This window comes from Trichomonas vaginalis, chromosome VI (assembly GCF_026262505.1).
Source record: "Trichomonas vaginalis G3 chromosome VI, whole genome shotgun sequence".
Classification (NCBI taxonomy): Eukaryota; Parabasalia; order Trichomonadida; family Trichomonadidae; genus Trichomonas; species Trichomonas vaginalis.
The window spans coordinates 1,773,703-1,797,313 of NC_067208.1; the positions used below are offsets into that span (position 1 = coordinate 1,773,703).

The following is a 23,611-nucleotide window of genomic DNA, read 5'->3' on the forward strand; positions in this document are numbered from 1 at the left end:
TTTATCGATTTTTAATGATTCAAACTTGAAAAGAATTGATCAGACTAGACGTATGAAGTACTGTAAAGCTATATTCAAATCGATGGGAAGATTGTTTGTGGCTTGAGCTATGCTCAAACAAAAGAAATTGAATGGGTGCTATTTTCAAGTTTTGCATGCTGAAAAGGATCTGTCCAACTAGATTTATAGTTTAGATTGGAAAAAGTTGTTTTAATGTTGTGTTGAATGAGCTTTCTTCTATTTGTTATCTTGCTTCAGTGGGATCGAACTATGTTGACTACAGGCAAAGATTAATTGCTCTTGAACTAATATAAAATAATGTCATTTGACGACAATTTTGAAAATATAATGTCATTTGACAACCAAGATTATCAAAAAGTGAATTATTGAATTGTATCTGTATGAAATCTCACTGTACACATGAATCAATATAATTTACAAATACTAAATCGGTTTGACGCTATCACAATTTTTTTATCAAAAGTTTGAGCATTGAAGCCAAGATTGCATGATGATATCATTCTACTGTCCACATATAATCAGTGTGATTTTATCAATCAATTATAATGAAACATGGAATTTTGTATCAAATTATCAATTAATTATCAATTCTTCAATTGATTAAGTAGCCGAATCCAATATTCTGCTCAATTAGTACAATGTGCAACTTTTATGTTCAAAATTATATGGAATTTTACTACAAATGAAACTCAACCTTTGAGTTAAGCTAGGATATTATCACTGAACAAAAATATTCTATCAATTGTTGAAGTTGGGCATAAAAATTGTTTTAAAATGGTCAACTTTGAAAAATAATATCTTTTATTTTAGACAAATATCATAATTTAAAGTTGAAAATGCTGTAACTTCTCTGTCTTGATATTGTATTCCATGTATTTCACAACATCGTTGAAATGAATCTTAATTTTTTAAAATTCAGTTTTTCATTATTTAAGCATAAAATTAAAAATATATTTCAACTAAATATATCACAGGTTTCATTCGAAACTTTATGATTTATTACTGAAGTCTTTTATAAGATATCTTTAAAAATATCTTTCTTAAATGTTCTTATAAGCGTTGAGGCGGCCTACAATTTGGTTGTTGCACTCGTTGTAGACCTGCTGGATCTCACTAGCTGTAAGTGCACGCCATTCTACATCGTGATGTCTGCGAGAATGGCCCAAAAGTCTCCTGTATCTATGTTGTGTGCGTGTGGCTTGGATAAGAGCAGAAACGGCTGCCTGGCGGCAGTTGACTGTGTATTCGCCATTAGACTTTGTAATTTTGATGATTGTGCCACCAAGATAAGCAGATCTCTGATCTTTGTCCTGAACTTGGCCAAAATCAATTCTGTTGAACAATTTCTTTGAATAAAGTGACCATTTGTTAAGTCTGAAGAACATGGCAACTTTCTGTACGTCAAGATGGAACTCATTGGCAATTTGTTGGATAAGGGATTCAAGGTTCCTTGTCTTGTAATCTCTTTCAAGATTTGTAGGGTTGAACCTAATTACTCTGACGGGCTCAGTTGTTTCCTTCTGGTCTCTATCGTGAATCCACTTTCTAATTGGTCTCACAAGCTTACGAACTGGTTTCACAATTGGCTTTGTTATCTTTTGAATTGGTCTTGTAATTGGTTTGGTGATCTTATGAACAGCGTGCCCAACTTTGTGAACTGCATGTCCGGCTTTCATGAAAGCTTTTTTGAGTTTCTTTCTTAAGCCATTCTCCTCCATGAAGTAATCTTCTTCATAGCTATTAGCTAGGGAAAAGAGAGCGAGAATTAACAGCATAACAATGAAATATTTTGGAAGTTACAATATTTTTGAATAGTTTATAGAAAATTAATGTCATTTGCCAGCCCAGACATTCAAAATCATTATCGTTAAAAAAGGGAAGATTCAAAATTATATTGAAGTTTAATTTTTATCATGGTAATCTTCATTGCAGTACCTTCTGGGATTTAAAAAGACTATTGAGAAGTTTACAAAGGATTCATTTCATTCAAAAATAATCTGATTTTAAAAGTTACATAAACTATATACCTTTGAATATTACACAACATGTTCCTATAATTCAGCCTAGAATTTCTCAATCCAAATCTGAAAAAGTGCAAAATTATTACAGACCTGATGATATAACAATTTATCATAATATAATACTTTTGAAAAATTCAATAGGCATTGGTTATTTTTTATATTGGTCGTTCAAAAATTCAAAGCTTCAACATCAAATGTACCCTCTATTTCCAGGAATTACCGTCACTTTTTTCCACCTTCTAAAAAAGCTTCTATATCTCGACATATATAGACATTTTCAAAGCTTTTTAAAAGAGGATATGATAGAAAAGATGTTTAATATGATTTGATTGCAAGTTGAATTTTTTGATTTTTATAATATAGCATTTTTATGATATAAAGAGTGTTTTTATGATAAAATTTTTGCTCAAAAACAAAAATATTGGTAAAACGGTAATTCCTGGCTGACGTTAAAATATGCTTTGTTCTCCATTAAAAATAGTATTTAATGATATAAAAATCAATTATTTTGAGTATTCATAGACTTTTTTGTTGAAACTTCGAACGCACGAAAACTACTATTAGAATAGATTAGATTGAAAATAAACAGCGGAAACAAATTCAGCACATTTTATATGATTTAGTGCTGTGACAAAAGTATATCATTCACACTCAAAGGAAAATCTGATTATCCCAATAAAATAGAAATAAATCAATAAAAAGTATAATAGATGCATTCTATTTGGATGCTTATATTATATCATTTATCAAATTTTGAAAATATTCATTTTTCACGAATTCGAACCGAAACAAGACCTTGAACTCGTCAAAATTTTAAAAAATGAACATTTATCAAAATAAATGCAGGATTTGTTGATTATATCATTAATACTCCATTCTTTTAGTAAATGCATGCGCATTTGCCTTTTCCTTGCAAAAGATTGAAATAGCTTTTTCAATTTATTCTGATTAAAATATATTTTTCGTTTATCCATATCTATGTAAATACATTAAACATCATAACACTTTGAAATACTATTGTTTTAGTAATCAATTTCTTATCCTTATCATTTCTACAATTGGTATTATTCACTTCATAATATAAAAGTTCTAAAAATGTCAAAAAGTATTCATTTTAGGAATAAAAGACTTAATTTAAATTTAATATAATTATTTTTATATCTATACAAACAAATTGTGAGAACATTCAGGTGGCCCCATAAGTAATAACATATCAGTATTTTGATATGATACCTCATATATAAGGTATGATTAGAAAGCTGAAATCAGCTTTTTCAATTTTTCATCAGTGAAAATGTTTGATACCTCATACCTATTAAAATAGCCTAATTTCAGTCCCATCCCTCTTGTATTCATTGAGATAAGGAGATTTGAAATTATGCAATTTCGACGCCGTTACCCTCTCCATTTGCCACAAAAATGTAAGGGATATATAACACTGTTGTATAAATTAATATTTTATTGTTATTTTTTTAAAATAATACTTCAATCATGCTAAAATTGAATTTTTTTGATGCAAAAAATAACCTTAAATGGTAATTCCTGGAAATAGAGGGTATTCGTTGAACGGAGTTTTCTCTATGAAGATAATTCTCTAAAATAGTGATATCAATTAATTCCTTCATAATAACTTACCAATATCAATTTAAAATATTCGAAATATTTTTCATTTATTTTAAAAAAGCAATTATATGAAAAATGTATTATATAGCAGAACATGAATCATAACATTACCAAATAATCGTCTTTAAGTTTGCGCTTTGTTTTTCATCAATAATATTTTTTTCCTTAGTTAGACGTTGAATTTTTAATTTTAACCTTAGCTCATGACACCAAATTGGAAGTTCTCACAAAATATTGAATTAACCATATTCTTTCAGGTATTTTTGAACATTTACCTATAATATGCATGAAAATTTGGAGTTTTCTTTTCATCCAAAATATTATTGAAAAATAATTTTTGAATCCATTAGATTTAAAATAAACTTACTCACTAAATGATATGTCAAGAGTATGTGTTTAGTTATGTATATGAGGTTTCGAATGCATAGCTATCCTATATGGAGATCATATATTTATCCAAAATAAACTAAATTGAATTGAAAATATTCGTCAAATAATTCGATGATTTTTGTCAATTTATGCAATATTTTGGCTTGATATTGAACTTTGTGTTTTTTCGTTGCGTTCGTATTTAAATACGCTTCTGTAAATACATATGTTGATGCACCAATTAGTGTTCAATATAGAATAGGCAAAAAACTCAAGATTTTCGATTGTTTTCTTTATAACAGTGAGTCCGAAATGCTATATACAAGGATTTGGAGATTACAGCCTTATGTTGATCACTTCGTTGTAGTTTCTTCTTCCTCAACTTTTACCTCAAAACAAAATAATATCACTATATATCCATTTGAAAAAGAAATTCAAGCATTAGGTGATAAGATTCACTTTTTTCAAGGAAATCTCCCTGCTGATATTGGTAATTGGGAGAGAGAAAGAATACAAAGAAATAGTATTTTAAATTTTACAAAAAGTTTAAACATAACCGCAGGAGATCTGATGTTAGTAAGTGATGTTGATGAGATTCCAACAATTTTTGGAATGGAATTCATCATTCAGAACCCTCCTCCAGATATTTATTATAATTTCCATTGTGATTTTTATAACCACAACTATAATAGTCTTAAAACAAATAAGTGGAGCTTTCCTGCTGTTTTTCGCTATAGGAATTCGATATCAAAAGAATTAATGTCAGATACTAGGAATTCTTATCGATTAATTACGAACCATGTGTTAGGAACACATTGTTCATATTGTTTCAAAGATATTGAAACATATCTGAAGAAGTTTCACTCGTTTTCCCACCAAGAATACAACAAATATCCATATACAGACCCTAATTATCTCTTTTGGACGCATTATTGCAAGAAGCCATTACCTTCCGGAGACTTTTTAAATACTCCAGCAGCTCCACAATTAGATTTAGTTCCAAAAGATTCACGACTTCAGTTTTTATATGATCCAAATTATGTTTTGGACATTGAAAAGACAAATTTCAAGAAGAATGAACTCCCACAGCTTTGCAAGAAAAGAAAAAAGCGGTGATATTTTAAAAATTGTTATTTATTATGTTATTATATAAAAAAATATTGTATTATATACTGTAATATTTTCATTACCTTTGATAGCAATGCTTTCATTTCACATTATGCCCACTTTATAATTAAGATTTCAATTCTCCCAAAGTTTCTTTTAATGAATTACTCTGGGTTTTATTCTATTAAAAAATGGTATTTTAATAACGCTTGATAAATATCCATAAATCAGCTAGATAACATCAATCATTTTGTGACTTAAGGCAGTAAATTTCAATTTAAAAGAATGAGTCAATATAGCCTGCCATATGCTATTAAATTATGTTGAAAATAGGGTGAGTCACAAGCATGATATTCACAACATAATGTTGTGTAGGAAAATCGGTGGTACTTTCCCAAAAAATTGAATACTTTTCAATAGTCTTCTGGATCATTTCGGTTTAATTCAAAAATCTGTATTTGTCTTTTGACTCAATTGCAAAATTAGAAACGTCAATACTTTAAATTGAATTCATTAATGATAGTCAAACTTACACCTTTTTCGATATTTAAATTTTCATAATTTTTAACGTTGATAAAAATTAGAATTTGCAAACTATGAAAGAAATTGTTTGCATTTGGCCGTAGGCAAGATCCGTCCAAAATGCGAATAATTTTTCAATTTGCTCATGGGGAATTTTATGATTACTTAGTAGTAGATGAGTGCGGGTTTAGTGACTTTTTTTGTTACATCTATATATAGACGATGCATTAAAATATATTTATTTATAAATCATTAAAGAATTAACATTAATTTTAAAATAATTTATTTTTTTATCTTTTATAAAAGAAACTATATATAGATGATGTCAGATATTCCGCGATTAATTAAACATTGTTTAAATCCTGAATGGGTTAAACTTCAATTTAAAAATGAAGATTGTGAATTATTAAATGAATATGAAAGCCAAAATAAGCTAATGAGGTATAAATATAATGATAAAGAATATTTAATTTCATGGAATCAATGGAGTCATAATCAAAGACCTCATAAACGAGAAGAAGAAATTGAAAATAATGAAATGGAAATCATTGATGACATTAAAGAGGATGGAATTCCTAAATTTTGTAGAAAAACCTTTAGAACTAAGTTAGGAGCATATAAACGTAGAGTATTAAATCCTGAATATCTTAAACATCAATTTAAAAAGGAAGACTGCGAATTATTAAACGCTAATGAATATGAAAATGCTAAATCAAAACTGAGATATAAATATATTGGAAGTGATGAAAGATGCAAAGATAAAGATAAAGTTTATACAGTTTCATATAATAACTGGCACACGTTAGGGATTAGAAAACATTTAGGAGATTATGGTAAAAGTTCCGAATTCTTCAAATCTAGTATGTATGAGAGAGTAAAAGAAATCAGATATAATTATCATTCATGAATGAAAAATAAACGAGAAAAAGAAATGGAAACTAATGATTATTTGAATTTATGAAATCAATAATTTGATTTATTCGCTCTTCAATAATTTCTATTCTTTTTGTTAAATCATCAATTTTCATTAATGAGGTGATTCTTGATTGAGGAATAGATTTTAAACTAACAACACCTTTTATTTTTGAAATTTTGAATCCATGACCCTCCGGGTCTTGGACTCTGTCCTCAACTTTAAACATTTTATTCAATTTACATGTTGTCAATTCTTCAAATAATTTTTTATTATTAGCATAATAGTCATTAAATTCATCAACAGATGAAAAAATTTTTATTTCAGTAATTGGTTTAACAACGTTTATTTTTTGTTGAACATTTTCACTTTCATTTATTTCTTCCTCCTCTGTTTCATTTATTTTTAAAATCGGTTTCATTTATCATTAAATAAAAAATTAGAATATAAGTGATGAAATATATTTTTTAATTAATATTAAATCAGAGATGGCGGCAGGATTCTTTAAAAAATTATGGGAAGGAATTAAGAAAGCTGCAAGTTGGGTTCATCAAAAGATTATTAAACCCGTTGCAAACTTTTTGGCACCAGTAGCGAAAACGGCAGGAACTATCATAGGAGGAGTATTAGGTGCTAAAGCAGGTAATCCGGCGATGGGAGCACAAGCAGGTAACGCAGTTGGTGGAATTGCTGAAGGAATACTTAATAAAATAGGGGGTAGATAGTGGAAAAATAAATAAATATTATTTTTATCTTAGTATCGGTTGTAGTCGACGATAAACCTTATCTCCTTTATTTAATACTTCCCTTACCGGAACATTAGGTGCTATTTGTTCAGCAACGTCACTAATTGCTTCTTTATTCTTAAATATCCAATTTGCTCCTTTCTTAATCCCTTCCCAAACTTTATGCGCTCCTCTTTTTACTTTATCCCACAGTTTCTTAAAGAATCCTGCAGCCATAGTTGATTATTTCATTAAAATTAAAAATTCATTTTCATCTTTTAATTTTGATTTTTTATTTAATAATAAATGACGACTAACTATTTAGTGCCAAACACTAAACCGATTAATGGAAATGTATTTCATTCATTCGAAAAGATAAATGAAATATTCGCAAAGAATGATGGAAGAAGATATTATAGAGAACTTGAAAGTTCATGCTATGACTCTGATGCTCCATATTTTGATGATAAACAAACTCATTTAAGAATTACAAATCCGGCTCATGATGTGAACCAATTAGGTGACACATATATTAAACGCAAAGTTAAAGCAACTCTAGTTTCAAATAAAGCTTTCACATGTGATGCCGCTTTTAAATGCATGCGTTTATTCGTTGGTTACAAATCATCAAATCAAAGCTTTAAACAATTAGAAGCAGAAAGTGAAAGAGGTGATGTCGGTTATCTTCAGATGGATTGCGCCCGTGAATCTTTCGCATTTGCAACATATAAACCAAAATCAGAAAGGAAAGTTAAAAAGTTTGTTCATTCGTTATATAATAATGTTCAAAAATATGATAACTCAGTATGTGGTAAATATGTTGACCCTTCAGAAGTTTTCAAGAAAGCAAATGAAGAAGTTGATGTCATTTTTGATATGATTATTCCGATAAATGATTTGTTAGCATTTCAGGCGTTCGATGATTATCCTAAATCATTTGGTGATATCATTCTTAAATATTATGTTTTCAGGGATACTTTAGTATTTTGTCAGGTTGACCCGTTAAGAGTTGCTGATTTACAAAATTACGTTTATGAAAAGATAACTGATGAAAATTATGAAAAGATTATGAATCATGTTTATAAATATGATCGCAAATTCCAACAAATCGGACTTCCTGCCAAATTAATTACAGGCTTAGCCGCTACATCTGCTGACGCAACAGTTGAAGACGTTATTATTTCATGCACAAAGATGGAAGTTTTAGAGGATAAATGCATTACACCAGGATACGGTTTAATTGAAGAATCAGTTAAAGCAATACCACGTTTATTCAGTAAGGAAGATCCATTCATGATTCCAGCTCAACATATTGACGTTCGTTCACTAAATGGAGGTTGCATCACTCCTGAAGGTATCAGTTCAGATTTCTCATACGCTCTTCATAATGTTACAGATGTTGTGTTAGCATTTCCGAAGAATGCAATGCAAAGAACGGTTTTAGAAAATCCAATGCTTCGAGGTCTTCAGGTCACTATAGATTCCAGAAACTTCCCCGATCAAGCGATGACAACAGTGGGCGACATATTCTTTACACGTATGCTTCAAGCTTCTGATTTAGATGGAGTGAATGAATGCACGGAAGAATACGAGGACTCATTAACTAGACCACTGAATGATGATGATGGCGTGCCATTAGCTAGAACATGGAAAGACCAAACCTCATTCTTATGCACTATTCCAGTTCAACGTGATGGAGCGGGTATATTCTTTGATGGATTAGAAACTTTTAACTCACAAGTTACAGTACAAGTGAAAGCTTATCCAATCATTCAGGGTGTAAATGACACTTACTGTTCAAAGGTGACAAATCCTCCTCAGGTTTGGTTTACTAGGACTACATATTGGACATGGACACCGGATGAAGGTTTGAAATATCATCCAACAGGAACACCACCACAGTATAGAAGTTCATATGATGAAATATTGATGAATAGAAATGTTTAAAATTATAAATTTATTTTTGATTAAATGGATTTAAATTCATCCACCCCTTATGAAGAATTAGCAGGAGTATATAATACATACGTAGATGATATGATTAATGAAGCATTGAGTGATAATAGAAATGCTCTATCTAAGGAAAAATTAATGAAAATTCCATATTCTGAATGTTACTTAAATTCAATCACTGCAGCAATTGGTAAACAAAATAAAGGCAAAACATTAACGATATTAAAACAAATTATCATTATTGCTAACACTTCCCCCCATTCACATGTGTTAATTTATATCAACCGTTCAGGTTCACCTTCAGATGATACATTTGAATCTTTAAAGCATTTAATCAAAATTCCAATTATTTATTTATCTCAAGAAGAAGCAGAAGATTATTTAAAAAACTTTTTAATGTATAAAGAATTATATAATACAATCAAGAAGCAAGGATTAGAGGATAAAATTATTGATAAACAACGGGATGAATTATTTGAAACACTTTCTATTTCAAATTTTGATAGAGAATTTTTGCATTCACTCATTTTTCTAGATGATGCAGTGAAATCAAAACTAATAACAAATGAGAAATCATATTTTAATCAGTTATTAACTCAATGTCGACACATTCAGTGTTCATTCTTTATGGCTGTTCAATACTTCAAAGCATTAAGCACAAACATTAAATCAAATATATCAACACTTTTCATTTTCAGTGGGTTTAGTCGTCAACAGTTGAACGTTATGCTTTATCAAGTGAATTTACCAATGAGCATTAATGAACTTTACACACAATATCAGCAATTAGGAGAACATGGAAAAATAATAGTTGATTTAAATAAAGGAAGTGTTAAATTTGATTAACTTTTTATAATTAATTTTTATTTTTTATTTATAATTAAACATGACAGAAATAGCAAATCTTCTACAGGTTCCATTAAAACAAGGAACAAACAAAAAGGGTGCATATAATAGAACTATGAAAGTTCCTGATGGAATGAAAGAATTAGTTCATATTGTTGCTGGTCTTCAAAAAGATGTTAAACAAATGAGAAACGTTTTAACATTACCAGAAGCTCAAGCATATGCCAAACGTCATGGTCCAAATTGGGAAGCACACGAAGCAGACATTACGGGTCCAAATGGAAAACCTGATGGTATAAATGAAGTTTTCGTTACTGATGGTCAAGGAAATATTAAAGTCATAAATGGTTATAAATTAACTATGTCTGATTATCCTAAACGTAAAGCATATAATGAACGTTATCCTATGCAATTTGATGAAAATGGAAAAGCTGTTAAACAATACATTGGAGAAGGTGAACATGGTCCAATTAATTTATACCGTCATAATCCATATTCTTACTTCAATGAAGAATTAAATGCTATTGAAGAGGGACCAGATGGATTACCACGATATTCTAACCAGTTTGATGGTCAATATGCAAATATTAGACCTGAAATTTCAGCTAAGAAATTCTTTAAAGTTTCTTTATTCGATCCAGTTTTCGCAAATGTTAAAGATGAACTTAAACAACAATTCCAACCAATTACAGTAGCAAGAATTGCATCAGGTGCTTTATCTCAAGCATTCAAAGATTTAATTAAGAAACCATTATATCAGCAACGAGGTTTAACTTATGATTTAGTTAAGGAATCAGATAAAAGAAAATTTGAGAAATCAGATGATTATAAGAATGCAATTAATGAATATATTCGGTCTATTAATTTCGATGAAAATGCTAAAAATCAACTTCATGAACAAATACAGGGAATAATAGATTCAAAAGTTCCAGCAAAATAAAAGTTTAAATATATTTTTTTTATTCGAATATAAATGAGAAGACGTTTCACTAATCAAAAGAACACTAACGCAAAAGCAGAGATTACGGTTGGTTATAACGTAAATGATGATAAATCACGAATTATTCAAAATGTTAAAGTTAATGTTAGCCCTGAATTAACAAGGTCAGCAACTCAACCAAATTTATTAACTCGTGACTTACCGAAGAATGAGGAGAATGAAGAAAACCATGAGAATGGAGACCCAATCATTTTATCTGAACCCGGTAAAGAACCTGTTGAAATTCCCACTTATCCAACATACCCCCCACCTCTTTCATCAAACATCGAGAACCCAGGAATCTACGATTCCAGTCGCAATGCGCCATATAAAATAGACATTAATTCTGAATTAATGAAAATTTACCGTGATATAATAACTGATAATTATGATTCAATAATAAATTTAATTGACCAATCCGGTTTAATTATTTTACCTTATGAATCATTAATTCACATTATTGCCATTCTTTGTGATGTTCAAGATTCAGACGTTAAGATTCAATTTTTCATAGATGATGAGGTTTCATGCTGCGGAACAGTTGCAAAAATAAATCCTATAAAGGATATTAGCACAATTAAGATATCAAAGAACGGAACAACAACTGAACTTCATTTAACTTATAATGATATTTATAATAAAATAGTTGATGAATATAAAATATCACTTGAAAAATTCTTTGTTAAGGCTATTTAATATTCAAGCATTAACATTATTGAATAATAATCCTTTGAATCATAATCAATAATAATTGACCTTTCACCAGTTTCTATCGTTTGTTTTATTTCTTTTTGTTCCCCACTATCTGGATCGGTCATTGTAATTGTTTTTGTTATAGTATCTGCTTTATCTTTAACTTCAATCTTTTTTCCATCGGGATATTTAAACCAAAATTCCAAAAATTCGATATTGTCAATCTGTTCATATTTTAATCTATCAATTACATTTTTAATACCATCTGAAAATCTTATGAAATGGTCATTATATGGGTTTGATTGAACTAAATTTGAATGAAGTGAAATATAACCTGATGATGAATATGACATTGACTCATATTTTCTGAAAACACTAAATTTATAACATGAATGAATTTCTTATTCGTTGAATTTATGAATTCTTGAGGTAATCTTATTCTAGTTTTATTTATCACTGGAAAATAACGCTTTACCATATTTTTAATCGTAATAAAAAAATGTCAATTATCAATATTATTTCGAATAATAACTGTGAATTAAATTTAACAGTTAGTGGAATTTATAATGTTACTCTCGTTTCTGTGAGTGGTAAATTTAATCCCATTCTTTTAAACCCTTCAGATTATATATCATTTATTAAAGATGACCATGAGCCGCATAGCGGCGGGGTCGTAGACCTAAAAACGTATGATATGTATATAAATAATGTGATAACGAAATGGGATATTAACACGATTTTAAGTTATTTAAATGAATCATTTATCGTATGGTATGAAGAAAATTTTAAATCAAAACCTGATAAACTTTTTGAACTTGATGAAATAAATAACCTTATTAAATTTCCGCTGAAAATTAAATTTTGTACTCCTCATCTTCGTTCATTGTTGGGGATATTAAATTTTGAAAAAGATGTTGGGGATGTTTTGTATTCTGACACCGGTTCCAATTTCATTTTAATCAAATGTGATAAAGTTAATACCCCAATGAGATTTTCACATCAAACATTAGACCCTAACTCTTACCCATCAATACAAAACATTTTATCCATCAACTTAAACACATTTTCTTTATCATATCCGTTTCAATTATCTGGGAATTCATTTATTCTTCATTCAAAAGATTTATCAAATATTAAATTTAGAATAACTGACCTATTTGATTGTGATTTAGAATTCATGAATGAAATATTATGGCAATTTCAAATAGAAAAAATAGCTGATGAGATAACAGATTAAATATTTATTTTTAAATCGTAATAAATGATTAAACAACAGCAACCACAGACCATTACATACGCCATATATGCATATAATTCAAAGACGGCAGAACAAACGCAAATGTTGAAATATGGAGATTTGGAGATAGTATTGAAAAATGACCATTTCGAATTCGTTTGCAAAGGTGGTGCAGTGATATCAAATATAAAAGAAATTTTATTTATGAATTCAAAAATTAAAGGAATAACGGATGATATAACATCAATTCCACCAGAAGAACAAAGATATTACGCATTAAATGCATTTCCTAAAGTTTTGAAGATTGGAAGATTTAATTTAAATGAGGAATTCATAGAAGGTTTCCTAAATGACATAATGAAGAAAGCAGATAAGGAATACGTTCATACTGAGTTCGCATATGTGGCAAGTGTGTTAGTGAAGAAGGCATATAAGGAATATGTGGATGAAAAAGATAATGAAATTATAAAAAGGGTTGAATGGTACCATGAACGGACATCGAAGATTTTAGAAGGTAAAGCCAATACAGGGTGGGTTTCAGGATGTTTAGACCTTAAAGCGGATAAAACTTATGTTAACGATGAGTTAAATAAGAAGGCAGATAAAACATATGTTAACGATGAGTTAAATAAGAAGTCAGATAAGGAATATGTTAACGATGAGTTAAATAAGAAAGCAGATAAGGAATATGTTAACGATGAGTTAGGGAAGAAGGCAGATAAAACATATGTTAACGATGAGTTAAATAAGAAGGTAGATAAGGAATATGTTAACGATGAGTTAGCAAAGAAAGCAGATAAGGAATACGTTAACGATGAGTTAAATAAGAAGTCAGATAAAACATATGTTAACGATGAGTTAGCAAAGAAAGCAGATAAGGAATATGTTAACGATGAGTTAGCAAAGAAAGCAGATATATCATTTGTTAACGAAATATACCAAAGTTTAGTTGGAACAAAAAATATTGAAACTATTGTTGGTGACTTTTCTGTCAATGAAGAAAATAAATATTTTAGATGGCAGTTTGTACAGTCCTTAAGAAATGGTATACGGTATAAACTCATTCCGAAAAATAACAATGAAATGTATGTAAGTTATAAAAAGAACGATGGTACACAAGTTAAAGTTCCATTAGACAACAACTGCTACTTAAACTTATATGGAGACGAACAAAAGAAATATTTAAGAGTTTATGAAATGGTAGATATGACATTGTCTAACGTAGCTCCAGCACCATACTATTATGACTATGGTGTTGACGCACGTGTAGACCCAAAAAAGCAAACATTATATTTAGAATATTATAGATATAAAAGATATAATGCAATAGAAAAAACGAGAATGGTATACTATTATGAAGATGACAGAAATAAATATTATAGTCAAGATTTTACCTACCCTGAAAACATAAGATTATATTATAAAAAATATTCTGACACAAACCAGAAGAAACCTGAAATAGTTACACTATATTTTAAGTTCAAAAGAGACAATCCTATAATATCTCATATGTTTGATTTAATGAACCCAGTAGGTTCTATTTATACATCTATGGATGCAAGAGGTCCTCAAGTAATGTTTGGTGTTGGTGCATGGGAACAAATAGTTGACAGGTTTTTGTATTGTGCAAACTCTTCAAAGGAAACAGGGGGAAGTAAAACGATTACAGGTGAAAATTTACCTGCACACAGTCACTACATATTTAAGCACATCTCAAGCGGGTTGGCATAAGCATAGATATTGGGATTGGTCAGGAATGACAAAAGGTAAAGGATATGATGTTAAAGACAACGTTAAGTTTGCTATAGATTGTTACTGGAGTAACACTGAGGGAGGAGGAAACCATACACATTTCGTTTCAGGATATACGCAAACAACGGGACAAAGTAAAGAATACATGCCACCTTACATGACAGTTTACGCATGGTATAGAGTTCAATGAATGAACTAAATATATTTTATGTCTGTAATTAATTTTTTTTCAGTGTCACTACGTCACCAGGTTAAATTAACTTCTTTTAAAAATGATGACAACATGACATTTACGAAAGGAGGAAGGCAAAAATATAATTTAGGGTAGAAGGTGAGATCTCACCTCATTCTCTCTTCGTTAATGTTGTTGTGACTTCTTCATTAATGTTGTTGTGACTTCATTCTTCCTCTTTGAAGTTATCGAAATATTCTGTTATTTTTTCCTTCAGTAATGGCAAATCTTCTTTGAATGTAAGTATTGTGCAACCTTTAATATCATAGTGTGTTTGAGGTAAAGTATCTTGAACTATTTGTTTAACTTGTTCATTTGGGGTCATTGAAATCGGTAAGTTTTCACGATAGAACCAGTTTCTGTCAGATTTGTAAATCTTAGCTAAGTCGTAAAAGCTTTTGTTGTTTCTTCTGACTAAATGCAACATAACCATATCTCTATCTTCTTCTTTCTCCATCTCTTCAGCGTAAATCATATACTTATAGTTCTTTTCCTTTCCTTTTGGTACCGAACGTGGTATTCTTTTCTGTATGTTTTTGTCTTTTGCTTCAATGACTTCATCTTTTGCATGAAGTTTCTTTTCCATCTCTTCACGTTCTTGTCTATGAATTTCATCTAACATCATGAAAATATAACAAGCATAGCGAGGTGAAGCCCACATTGCAACAGCATTTACAAGAAGTCTATGAACATAATATCCTTTCAAACCAGGAGCCAAATTCTTGCGATTTTCGTACGGAATCTCTACCCTCGGTTTTCCGAGGGAAGCAAACATATGAGGAAATTCTTCTAAAAGTTCTTTTGTCTGTTGGTTTTCAAACCAATGGTATGCTTGCTTTGTAGAACGAAGAGCATTCAAAATACTTTGCATTTGGTACATGTCATCTTTGACCGAACGAATGAGACGGAGTTGTTTGTTAAACTGTATGTACTCGTATTCTTCATTTATAGCTTCATGAACGATAACTGTTGTTGTGTTCTCTGTTGTTGTGTTCTCTGTTGTTGACATATCTGTCTTTATATACAAAATAAAAAAAATAAATAAAATAAAACTAACTTTATTTTTTCTATCTTAAGGAAATTCATGATTTTTGTTGCTGAATTCAATAAAAATAATGTTTAGGGTAGAAGGTTAGATCTAACCTCTTTTCTAACCTCTTTTCTAACCTCTTTTCTAACCTCATGAATTTTCATGAATTTTCATGAATTTTCATGAATTTTCATGAATTTTCATGATTTCTTCGTAAATGTTTTGTCAAAACTCTTCGTTAATGAGCGTAAATGACCCAAAAAATAATGTTGGGTAGAAAGGTTAGATCTAACCTCTTTTCTAACCTCTTTTCTACCCCAGTTTTTTATAAGCGTTTTACATGGTAAACGTTATGAATTCGTGAGACTTTAAACAGTTCGTAGCTTCTATTTCTTCGCTGAGGATATCAAATGTTTTAACGATACCGAAAGTTTCTTTATACTTCTCTCTGACATCAGATAGAAGGAAATCGTCAACTGTTGGATAGTTTTTGTTCAGAAATTCTAACATGTTCATTTTATTTTCTGCTGGTTTCTCTACTTCTTTCTTTAAGTCAGCATAGTCGTTTCGCATACGTTCTATCTCTTTGACGGAGTAGTTATATTTCCTAATTGCTGCTTTACATTTGAACATTGTGGGTTCATTTTTGCGTTATATTCTGAAACCTTACCTGCTAAAACAACTAAGGCGTCAATGGTTTTCTTTAACTCAAAAGCTGTTGGTTTTATTTGTTCGTTCCATATTTTACCCCCTTCTATCTTTATCTCTTATCTGCCATACACATTTTGCAGCTAATGAAACAATGTTGTCGTATGTCTTAAATTCTTCAGATTTTATATATGTCAGAGATGTTCTTATATACCATATCGCAATCTTTGTTCATAACTTTATGGTTGCAATGAAACCAAGGAATTCATAATTTACCTTTCGTATGAACTTCTTTATTTCTACTGAGTCAGTTGGTTTCACTTCAATTTCGTCGAATTCAGGATAGTTAGTTAGTTTTGTTGTTGGATTTCAGGTAGTTTAGGCAAATGGTCAATAAATGTCCTGCATTTTCATAAGATATTCTTCATTTTGTTTCATCTTTCGCACTACAGTCTAAATTACTTGTTAACAGTTCTTGCTTTATCTTCTGGATTTTTGTTTCAAAAGTATATGAAGAAGGAATGAAGTTTTTCATCTCTACTAACATTGACGTAGGATTCATAACTAACGAGTTTGGTGCTGTACAGTTGTGGACAAGTCCCACGTTCGTGGCTTGAATTGTTGTTGTCGATTGTTGTTGTTGCTGATTGTTGACATTTCTGTTCTTACATACAAAATATAAAAAAATATAATAAAATAAAACTAATTTTATTTATTCTATCTTAAGGAAATTTACGAAGAAATCATGAAAATTCATGAAAATTCATGAAAATTCATGAAAATTCATGAGGTTAGAAAAGAGGTTAGAAAAGAGGTTAGATCTAACCTTCTACCCTAAACATTATTTTTGGGTCATTTACGCTCATTACGAGAAGTCTTAAGGAAATTTACGAAGAAATCATGAAAATTCATGAAAATTCATGAGGTTAGAAAAGAGGTTAGAAAAGAGGTTAGATCTAACCTTCTACCCTAAACATTATTTTTGGGTCATTTACGCTCATTACGAAGAAGTCTTAAGGAAATTTACGAAGAAATCATGAAAATTCATGAAAATTCATGAGGTTAGAAAAGAGGTTAGAAAAGAGGTTAGATCTAACCTTCTACCCTAAACATTATTTTTGGGTCATTTACGCTCATTACAAGAAGTCTTAAGGAAATTTACGAAGAAATCATGAAAGTCCTGAGCTCCAAAAGAGCGAACGGCATAATTCAAATTTTTATTTTAGTATAAATGAAGATTCTACCATATGGTGTTATTGAAGAGATAAAGATGAAACCAATATTTGATCCAAAGTTAAAATTAATAGTTACTGACAAGACAACAACTTGAAAAGTTGCTGAAACCAAACAGGATGAGAAAATGAGAAAGAAAAAAATTTAAATTATGCAATTATTTTTATCATAAATGACCAAATTAATTAAGCCAACTATTTCTAATTAATGATACCAATGAAATCATTTCATGGAGTACTTATCCCAGGTTCTTCACAATTAGCCGGGGCAGGTGTTGTGACTCAAGGTGGAACATTAGCGAATCCATTCAAATTATTAACTAAAGATGAACTTAATAAAATGATGATAAAATAACTGATAACAAAATTTTATTTCAGTGCTACCATAAAAACAGGTGAAATCTCACCTCTTCACCTAAAAACATGGGCTTCGCCTTGCCGCTAGCGGCTTATTTTTGTTCAAAGCTTCCCACGAGAGAAAAGATTCCTCATTCGCTAAGGATTCCAAAAATGAAAAAATCATTGATTTCGGCTGAGAAAAAAACATCAAAAACCCTTCTTCCACGGGAACAAAGAAAATAAAGAAGAATAAGTAAATTTTTTATTTATTCCCGTGGAAGATAGAGCACTTTTATGACACTTTTTATTCACGACAAACAAGACAAACAAAGAAAATGAGAAAATACGGCGCCGTCGCGGTTCGAACCACAGACCTTGACCCCTCCATAACACCACCTTAGACCACTGTGCTACGTAGCCTGTCGACATAAGATTTTATAAATTGCATATTTGACGTAAATTTATTTCCCAGTTATTCAAAAATAATTAATTATTGAATAACCTAAAAACATGAGACTTTGTCTCCGGACTCTTTGAGTCACTTAACGATAAAATAACTGATAACAAATTTTTATTTTTATCATAAATGAATACCCCACAAGCTCAAAATTTACCACGAATCATAACAAGGGAGGAAATGATAAAAATGATGCAAGAACATGTTAAAAATAACAAACCACTAAAATTGAGAAAATGTGGTTATGCAGTAATGATGGAAAGAGAGATGTTGTCGAAGAGGAATAAAAATTAAATTTGGATTGAGTTTAAAAATTCATCTTTATTAAATTCATCTCTTCCAATCAATTTATTTATTCTATTAAATTCTTTTATTTTTGCTTCACCCAGTTTAAGGATTGAACGATAAGTTTCTAATTTTTCGATTATTTCTTTCCTCTCTTTATCGTTTTCAGCCCCACTGCATTGCGGCTTCTTTTTGTAATAGCATATTTTTGATTTAATTCTGTTTAGTTTCTTTTTATATTCATCGTCTGGACTCTTGGCTGCTTCGTTGTCACTCATTTCTTACGAAATAAAAAAAATTAAATATTATTTAAATATAATGGAGTAATAAAATAAATCGGAATTTCTATTAATTTATCACCAACTTCAACTAATGCATTACCGTTAATATATCTAACAAATTCGGCTATTGTGTCAAATCTTCGTCTTCTTTTTGTCATTAATTTATCAGTTTTTCCATAATCGAGATGAATCAAAACTTTATCCCCTTGTTTAAAATTCATGAGCCCCGAATTAATTTGTTCATGTTTAACATCATTCAACCTTTCCATTTGCTTTCTAATATATTCCCATTCTTTTGAAATATCATTTTTCATTTCCACTGGTTTCATGTTTATTGTTCTATGCCATGTATTATTGTAATAATATACTAACTGTTGTATGATGGAGTCATGATTTCCATCCCAGTATATCTGACCGTTAACCCCCAACGCATCTCTAAGAGTTCTCATTACCGCATCAACTATTTTATTATGAAACGTATATGGAGAAGATGAGAAGTAAAAATTAATTTGTGGGAAATAATGAGCCATAGCTGCCTGAAATCCTTTATCACCATCACCCCTGATATTATCTACTCTTTCATGATCTAGTAAGTATTGAATAGCTCTTCTTGTTTCCTGTTCTGTTTTCCCTTTCACTGGAATGCAATATAAATATCTAGTGTTAATGTTAATGGCAAATAAATAAGTAATGTTTCCTTTTGAATATTCCAGATGATCGATTTCGTATGAATATGGATATGGTGCAAATGAAGGGCGACTAAATTTTTCCTTTAACGGTTGAATTTTTGGGTCAATTGGTTTATTTAATATCTTGAAATCCTTTTTAAAATCTTTTTGCTTCTTTAATGTTTGAAATGGATATAATAAAGTGAATGATGAAGGATTAACTGAAGGGGGAGGAGGTACTGTCGTTGGAGGTTTTGGTGTTGTAAGTGGTTTAATTTTATCCGCTTTGATTTTGGATGATGAAGTTTTGGATTTGACACCCACTTTCATTAATTCTGGATGTATTCTATTCATTTGTTTTAAATATGCTGTATATAAAGGTTTGATATACTTTCCCGCTTCGAGTTTATGTTGAAGGATGAATTCCAAAAGTTGATCTTCATTTAAAAGTCGGGCTGAATATGGTTTAACTAATGAATCATAAATTAAAGCTTGTGCATCATTTATGGTCTGAAGGACCTGGGCGTTTTGCACCTTTAGCTGTTGAACATTTGCTACTTTCTCTTTTGGTGTTGTTTTCGGCTTTTTCTTCTTTGGCTTTTGCGGCTCAGGATTATATAATTTATATAATTCATCAATATCTTCTTCTGTTAATACTTTATTTTTGAAATCTTTCAACTGTTTAAGTTGTGGTTTAGATTTTCCCTTTGTATATTTATTATTTTTAATTTTGTCTTTAATTTTAGAAATTATTTTATCATGATATTTCAAAATTTCATTTTTATAATATGGATAATAATAATCCATATCATCACCCGTTATATTGTTATTATGTTTTTGGAGATATGCTTTTAAATCGTAATAATCAAGAAAATTTTGATTAAATACTAAATCATCAATTAAAATTTCTAAATCTACATTATCCATTTATATAAAAATAAAATAAATGTTTTAAGGGTGCCCACCTCTTTGAATCATAGTATCAAAACCATTATTTACATATTGAATCACATCATTAACGGTTCCTTTTGTCTCTTCTGTGGTATTTTATTAAAAATAAAATTTTAAATTCATGACTCAACCCCTACATTTTTAAATTGTATTAAATAAATGGCATACAACATCCATTTTCACAACATACAGCCTTAGTGTGTGCTCCTGTTAATGCAGTCTTACCGATTGTTAAGCGAGTCATTGACCCGTTTTTAAGTTGTAAATTAATATTCTGACCATCAAATATCACTTTATCATTTATTATATCCAAATAATTTTTAGGTGTTAATTGTTTATTTTGTCGTAAACTAACACCTTTCATTTTTTGTGCAATCTTTTTAAAATCACTTCCATCAATTGAACCGTTGAATGATGTATAACACTTGGGCATAAAGCAACCATGTTATCACCTTGTTTCTCAATTGCTAAACCCAATAACTTCTTCTCATGTGCTTTTTCTTCAGCTTTATTCTTTAATTTAGGTTTAAATTTCTCATCAAAACAGAAGAAATCAAATGGTGCGAATTTGAAAATGTTTTTATCATAAAATTGTTTATCGGTAACAATTGCTTGAAATGCTTGAGTGTTAGGAAGATTTGGGTCGCCAGCGATTGCCCAATAAGATGAATCAGTATCACCTTCAATGAAATGAAAACGATTAACATCCAAGCATTTATACATAAAATCATAAATGAAAACCAAATACCAGTATTTTGCGTTATCTAAAGTAAAAAATGCCTCTTGTAAACATGTATCACATCTATAAAATCTATCTTTGAGCATCACTTGATACGTATCCTCTCCTATTTCTCTTATGTTTTTAAACTTATTTGACATACATGCAACGCGTGCCTTCTGTGCATTCATTATTTTAGTCTTTGCGTAATTTTGTGTATTCATTGCATCGTAACCATATGATCCATTAAGTGAAATTTTGCAAAATAAACTTTTTCCTTTATTTCCTTCTAATTCAGCCTTTTGTCTTTCGTTCATAAATTCGTTCGCAAATTCATTAAAACAAGTGTTTTTAGTAAATGTTAAAATTGATTGAATGTCATCAATGATAAAATGAAATCTGTCTATTAGATACCATAGATAATAAGAAGAAAATGGTTGATATTGGTTGTGTGTTGATGCTAACTGAGTTAATTTTCTCTGTTTCTGGTCAACTGGTAAATTGTTTGATTTCATGTAATTATACATAAAACTACCAATTGTTTTTTCATCTGTGATAATATCTAAGTTTCTTATTATCGGTAAAAAGTTTATGTAATCATTAATGTATTTTTCATCAATGTGACCCTTTACTTCAGCCACGAATAAAGTATTTTTCTTTCTAATTATTCCCAGTGCTTTTGCTTTCTTTGTTGCTGTATCACAAATGATAACTCCATTCAATCTTCCCGGCATATACATTTTATGGTCAGTATATTGAATAAAATCATGGGGATTAGATGAAAATGATGAAGGATATAATGAATTAAAATCAACACCAACGAAATGAGTCATGATGTTGGAAGTGTCCTCATTTGATACAGTTTTAGTTTCTGGACTATATGAAAGTTTATTAATGTGCGTGATTCCTTTAAGATTTACTCTATGTTGAACATTTGATAACCCACCAGTAATTCCATTACGGAGAATGTGATAAGCTTCAACTGAATCTAAAGTCATTGGTAAATTATTTTTTAATGCGTAATTTCTTAAATTGATTCTTAAACGTTGAACATCTTCATCTTTGTTTGATTTTACGACATTACAATAACAACACATTAACTGACAATTTTCTTTGGTATGTGGTTTTTCATTATCGATTCTATCCAATGTTGGTTTATTTGCATATGTAAACGCTTTACCACACATTTTGCATTTAGATGAAAGGATTAAATCGTGATAGTATTGAAAATCATCCATTGAAACATTATTTTTAGTATTCCTTTCTGCTTTTTCATCTTGTTTCTTATATGATTCAATTTTATATTTCCAATACTTTTTCGTTAATTCAAAACTTGATTCTATCTCTTCCTCAGGATATTTTTCATTAGGATTAAAGTCTTTATATGCTAAAGCGTAACGAATCATTGAAGCATTCGATGATAAAGAAAGATTATGAAGCATATCAATTTTATAAACAAATGTTTCTTCAATAATTTTATCAATTGGGTCAATCATAATTTCAACATCTTTATTGCAATAATGAATAAAATATTCTAATCTATTCTTAAAATTTTTAGCATCATTGAGATATATTTGATAATCTGAATCGGATATTGTTTCTTGAGTTAATGCTGAATAAAATGAATCTTGAGTGAATGGTTCCACTTTATATAATTCATCTTCGTAATTCTCCCATGTGATGAATTGATAAGGGAAAAAGGATTTAACACGTGATTTATTGTTTCCGAAATCTTGAGTGAATTGGTCTAATGTTCCACCCGCTATATAATTTCTGATGTCAATAAATCTTAATTCATATGGACAGTTTGTTTTCTTTACAATGATTTGCTTAAATTGAGAAGAAGAACCCAGCATTGATTTTATTTTCCATTTTGCAGTGTTTAAATCACGAAGAATTAAATTTAAATCAAACTTTCCCGAATTAAAACCTATGATATTCACTTTATTGAATTCCTCATCTAGAAGTTCTTTAAATGCTTCCTTCTGTTTTTCATTTAATGTATGAGA

General features: G+C 29.8%; 10 protein-coding genes and 2 pseudogenes across 12 annotated transcripts, besides 1 other annotated feature; 6 read left to right on the forward strand and 6 right to left on the reverse strand.

Moving 5' to 3' along the window:
* Positions 1 to 1,061: 1,061 nt before the first annotated feature.
* On the reverse strand, positions 1,062 to 1,796 carry TVAGG3_0788050 (uncharacterized protein; the record flags this gene model as incomplete). The annotated part of the gene is made up of 1 exon (XM_001299636.1): positions 1,062 to 1,796. The coding sequence occupies one exon, from the start codon at positions 1,794 to 1,796 to the stop codon at positions 1,062 to 1,064; it is 735 nt and encodes a 244-aa protein (XP_001299637.1).
* Positions 1,797 to 4,110: 2,314 nt separating this feature from the next.
* On the forward strand, positions 4,111 to 5,150 carry TVAGG3_0788060 (beta-1,4-mannosyl-glycoprotein beta-1,4-n-acetylglucosaminyl-transferase family; the record flags this gene model as incomplete). The annotated part of the gene is made up of 1 exon (XM_001296468.1): positions 4,347 to 5,150. One exon carries the CDS (start codon positions 4,347 to 4,349, stop codon positions 5,148 to 5,150), a length of 804 nt encoding a protein of 267 aa, XP_001296469.1.
* A 2,751-nt stretch (positions 5,151 to 7,901) lies between these two features.
* On the forward strand, positions 7,902 to 8,378 carry TVAGG3_0788070 (uncharacterized protein; the record flags this gene model as incomplete). Its single annotated transcript, XM_051246695.1, has 1 exon — positions 7,902 to 8,378. A coding segment is annotated over one exon (477 nt), but the record flags the coding sequence as incomplete, so codon positions are not given.
* A 1,020-nt stretch (positions 8,379 to 9,398) lies between these two features.
* Positions 9,399 to 23,611: part of a mobile genetic element that runs on past the window's edge.
* Positions 9,882 to 10,100, forward strand: TVAGG3_0788090 (uncharacterized protein; the record flags this gene model as incomplete). The annotated part of the gene is made up of 1 exon (XM_051246696.1): positions 9,882 to 10,100. One exon carries the CDS (start codon positions 9,882 to 9,884, stop codon positions 10,098 to 10,100), a length of 219 nt encoding a protein of 72 aa, XP_051082171.1.
* Positions 10,285 to 11,040, forward strand: TVAGG3_0788100 (uncharacterized protein; the record flags this gene model as incomplete). The annotated part of the gene is made up of 1 exon (XM_051246697.1): positions 10,285 to 11,040. One exon carries the CDS (start codon positions 10,285 to 10,287, stop codon positions 11,038 to 11,040), a length of 756 nt encoding a protein of 251 aa, XP_051082172.1.
* TVAGG3_0788110 (uncharacterized protein) lies at positions 11,074 to 11,651 on the forward strand (the record flags this gene model as incomplete). Its single annotated transcript, XM_051246698.1, has 1 exon — positions 11,074 to 11,651. A coding segment is annotated over one exon (578 nt), but the record flags the coding sequence as incomplete, so codon positions are not given.
* TVAGG3_0788120 lies at positions 13,214 to 14,775 on the forward strand (annotated as a pseudogene). Its single transcript has one exon. A coding segment is annotated over exon 1 (1,562 nt).
* Positions 15,160 to 16,002, reverse strand: TVAGG3_0788130 (KilA, N-terminal/APSES-type HTH, DNA-binding family; the record flags this gene model as incomplete). The annotated part of the gene is made up of 1 exon (XM_051246699.1): positions 15,160 to 16,002. The coding sequence occupies one exon, from the start codon at positions 16,000 to 16,002 to the stop codon at positions 15,160 to 15,162; it is 843 nt and encodes a 280-aa protein (XP_051082174.1).
* Positions 16,349 to 16,906, reverse strand: TVAGG3_0788140 (annotated as a pseudogene). The gene has a single exon. A coding segment is annotated over exon 1 (558 nt).
* TVAGG3_0788150 (uncharacterized protein) lies at positions 18,990 to 19,262 on the reverse strand (the record flags this gene model as incomplete). The annotated part of the gene is made up of 1 exon (XM_051246700.1): positions 18,990 to 19,262. One exon carries the CDS (start codon positions 19,260 to 19,262, stop codon positions 18,990 to 18,992), a length of 273 nt encoding a protein of 90 aa, XP_051082175.1.
* TVAGG3_0788160 (integrase core domain containing protein family) lies at positions 19,283 to 20,107 on the reverse strand (the record flags this gene model as incomplete). The annotated part of the gene is made up of 1 exon (XM_051246701.1): positions 19,283 to 20,107. A coding segment is annotated over one exon (825 nt), but the record flags the coding sequence as incomplete, so codon positions are not given.
* TVAGG3_0788170 (DNA/RNA polymerases family) lies at positions 21,720 to 23,098 on the reverse strand (the record flags this gene model as incomplete). The annotated part of the gene is made up of 1 exon (XM_051246702.1): positions 21,720 to 23,098. A coding segment is annotated over one exon (1,379 nt), but the record flags the coding sequence as incomplete, so codon positions are not given.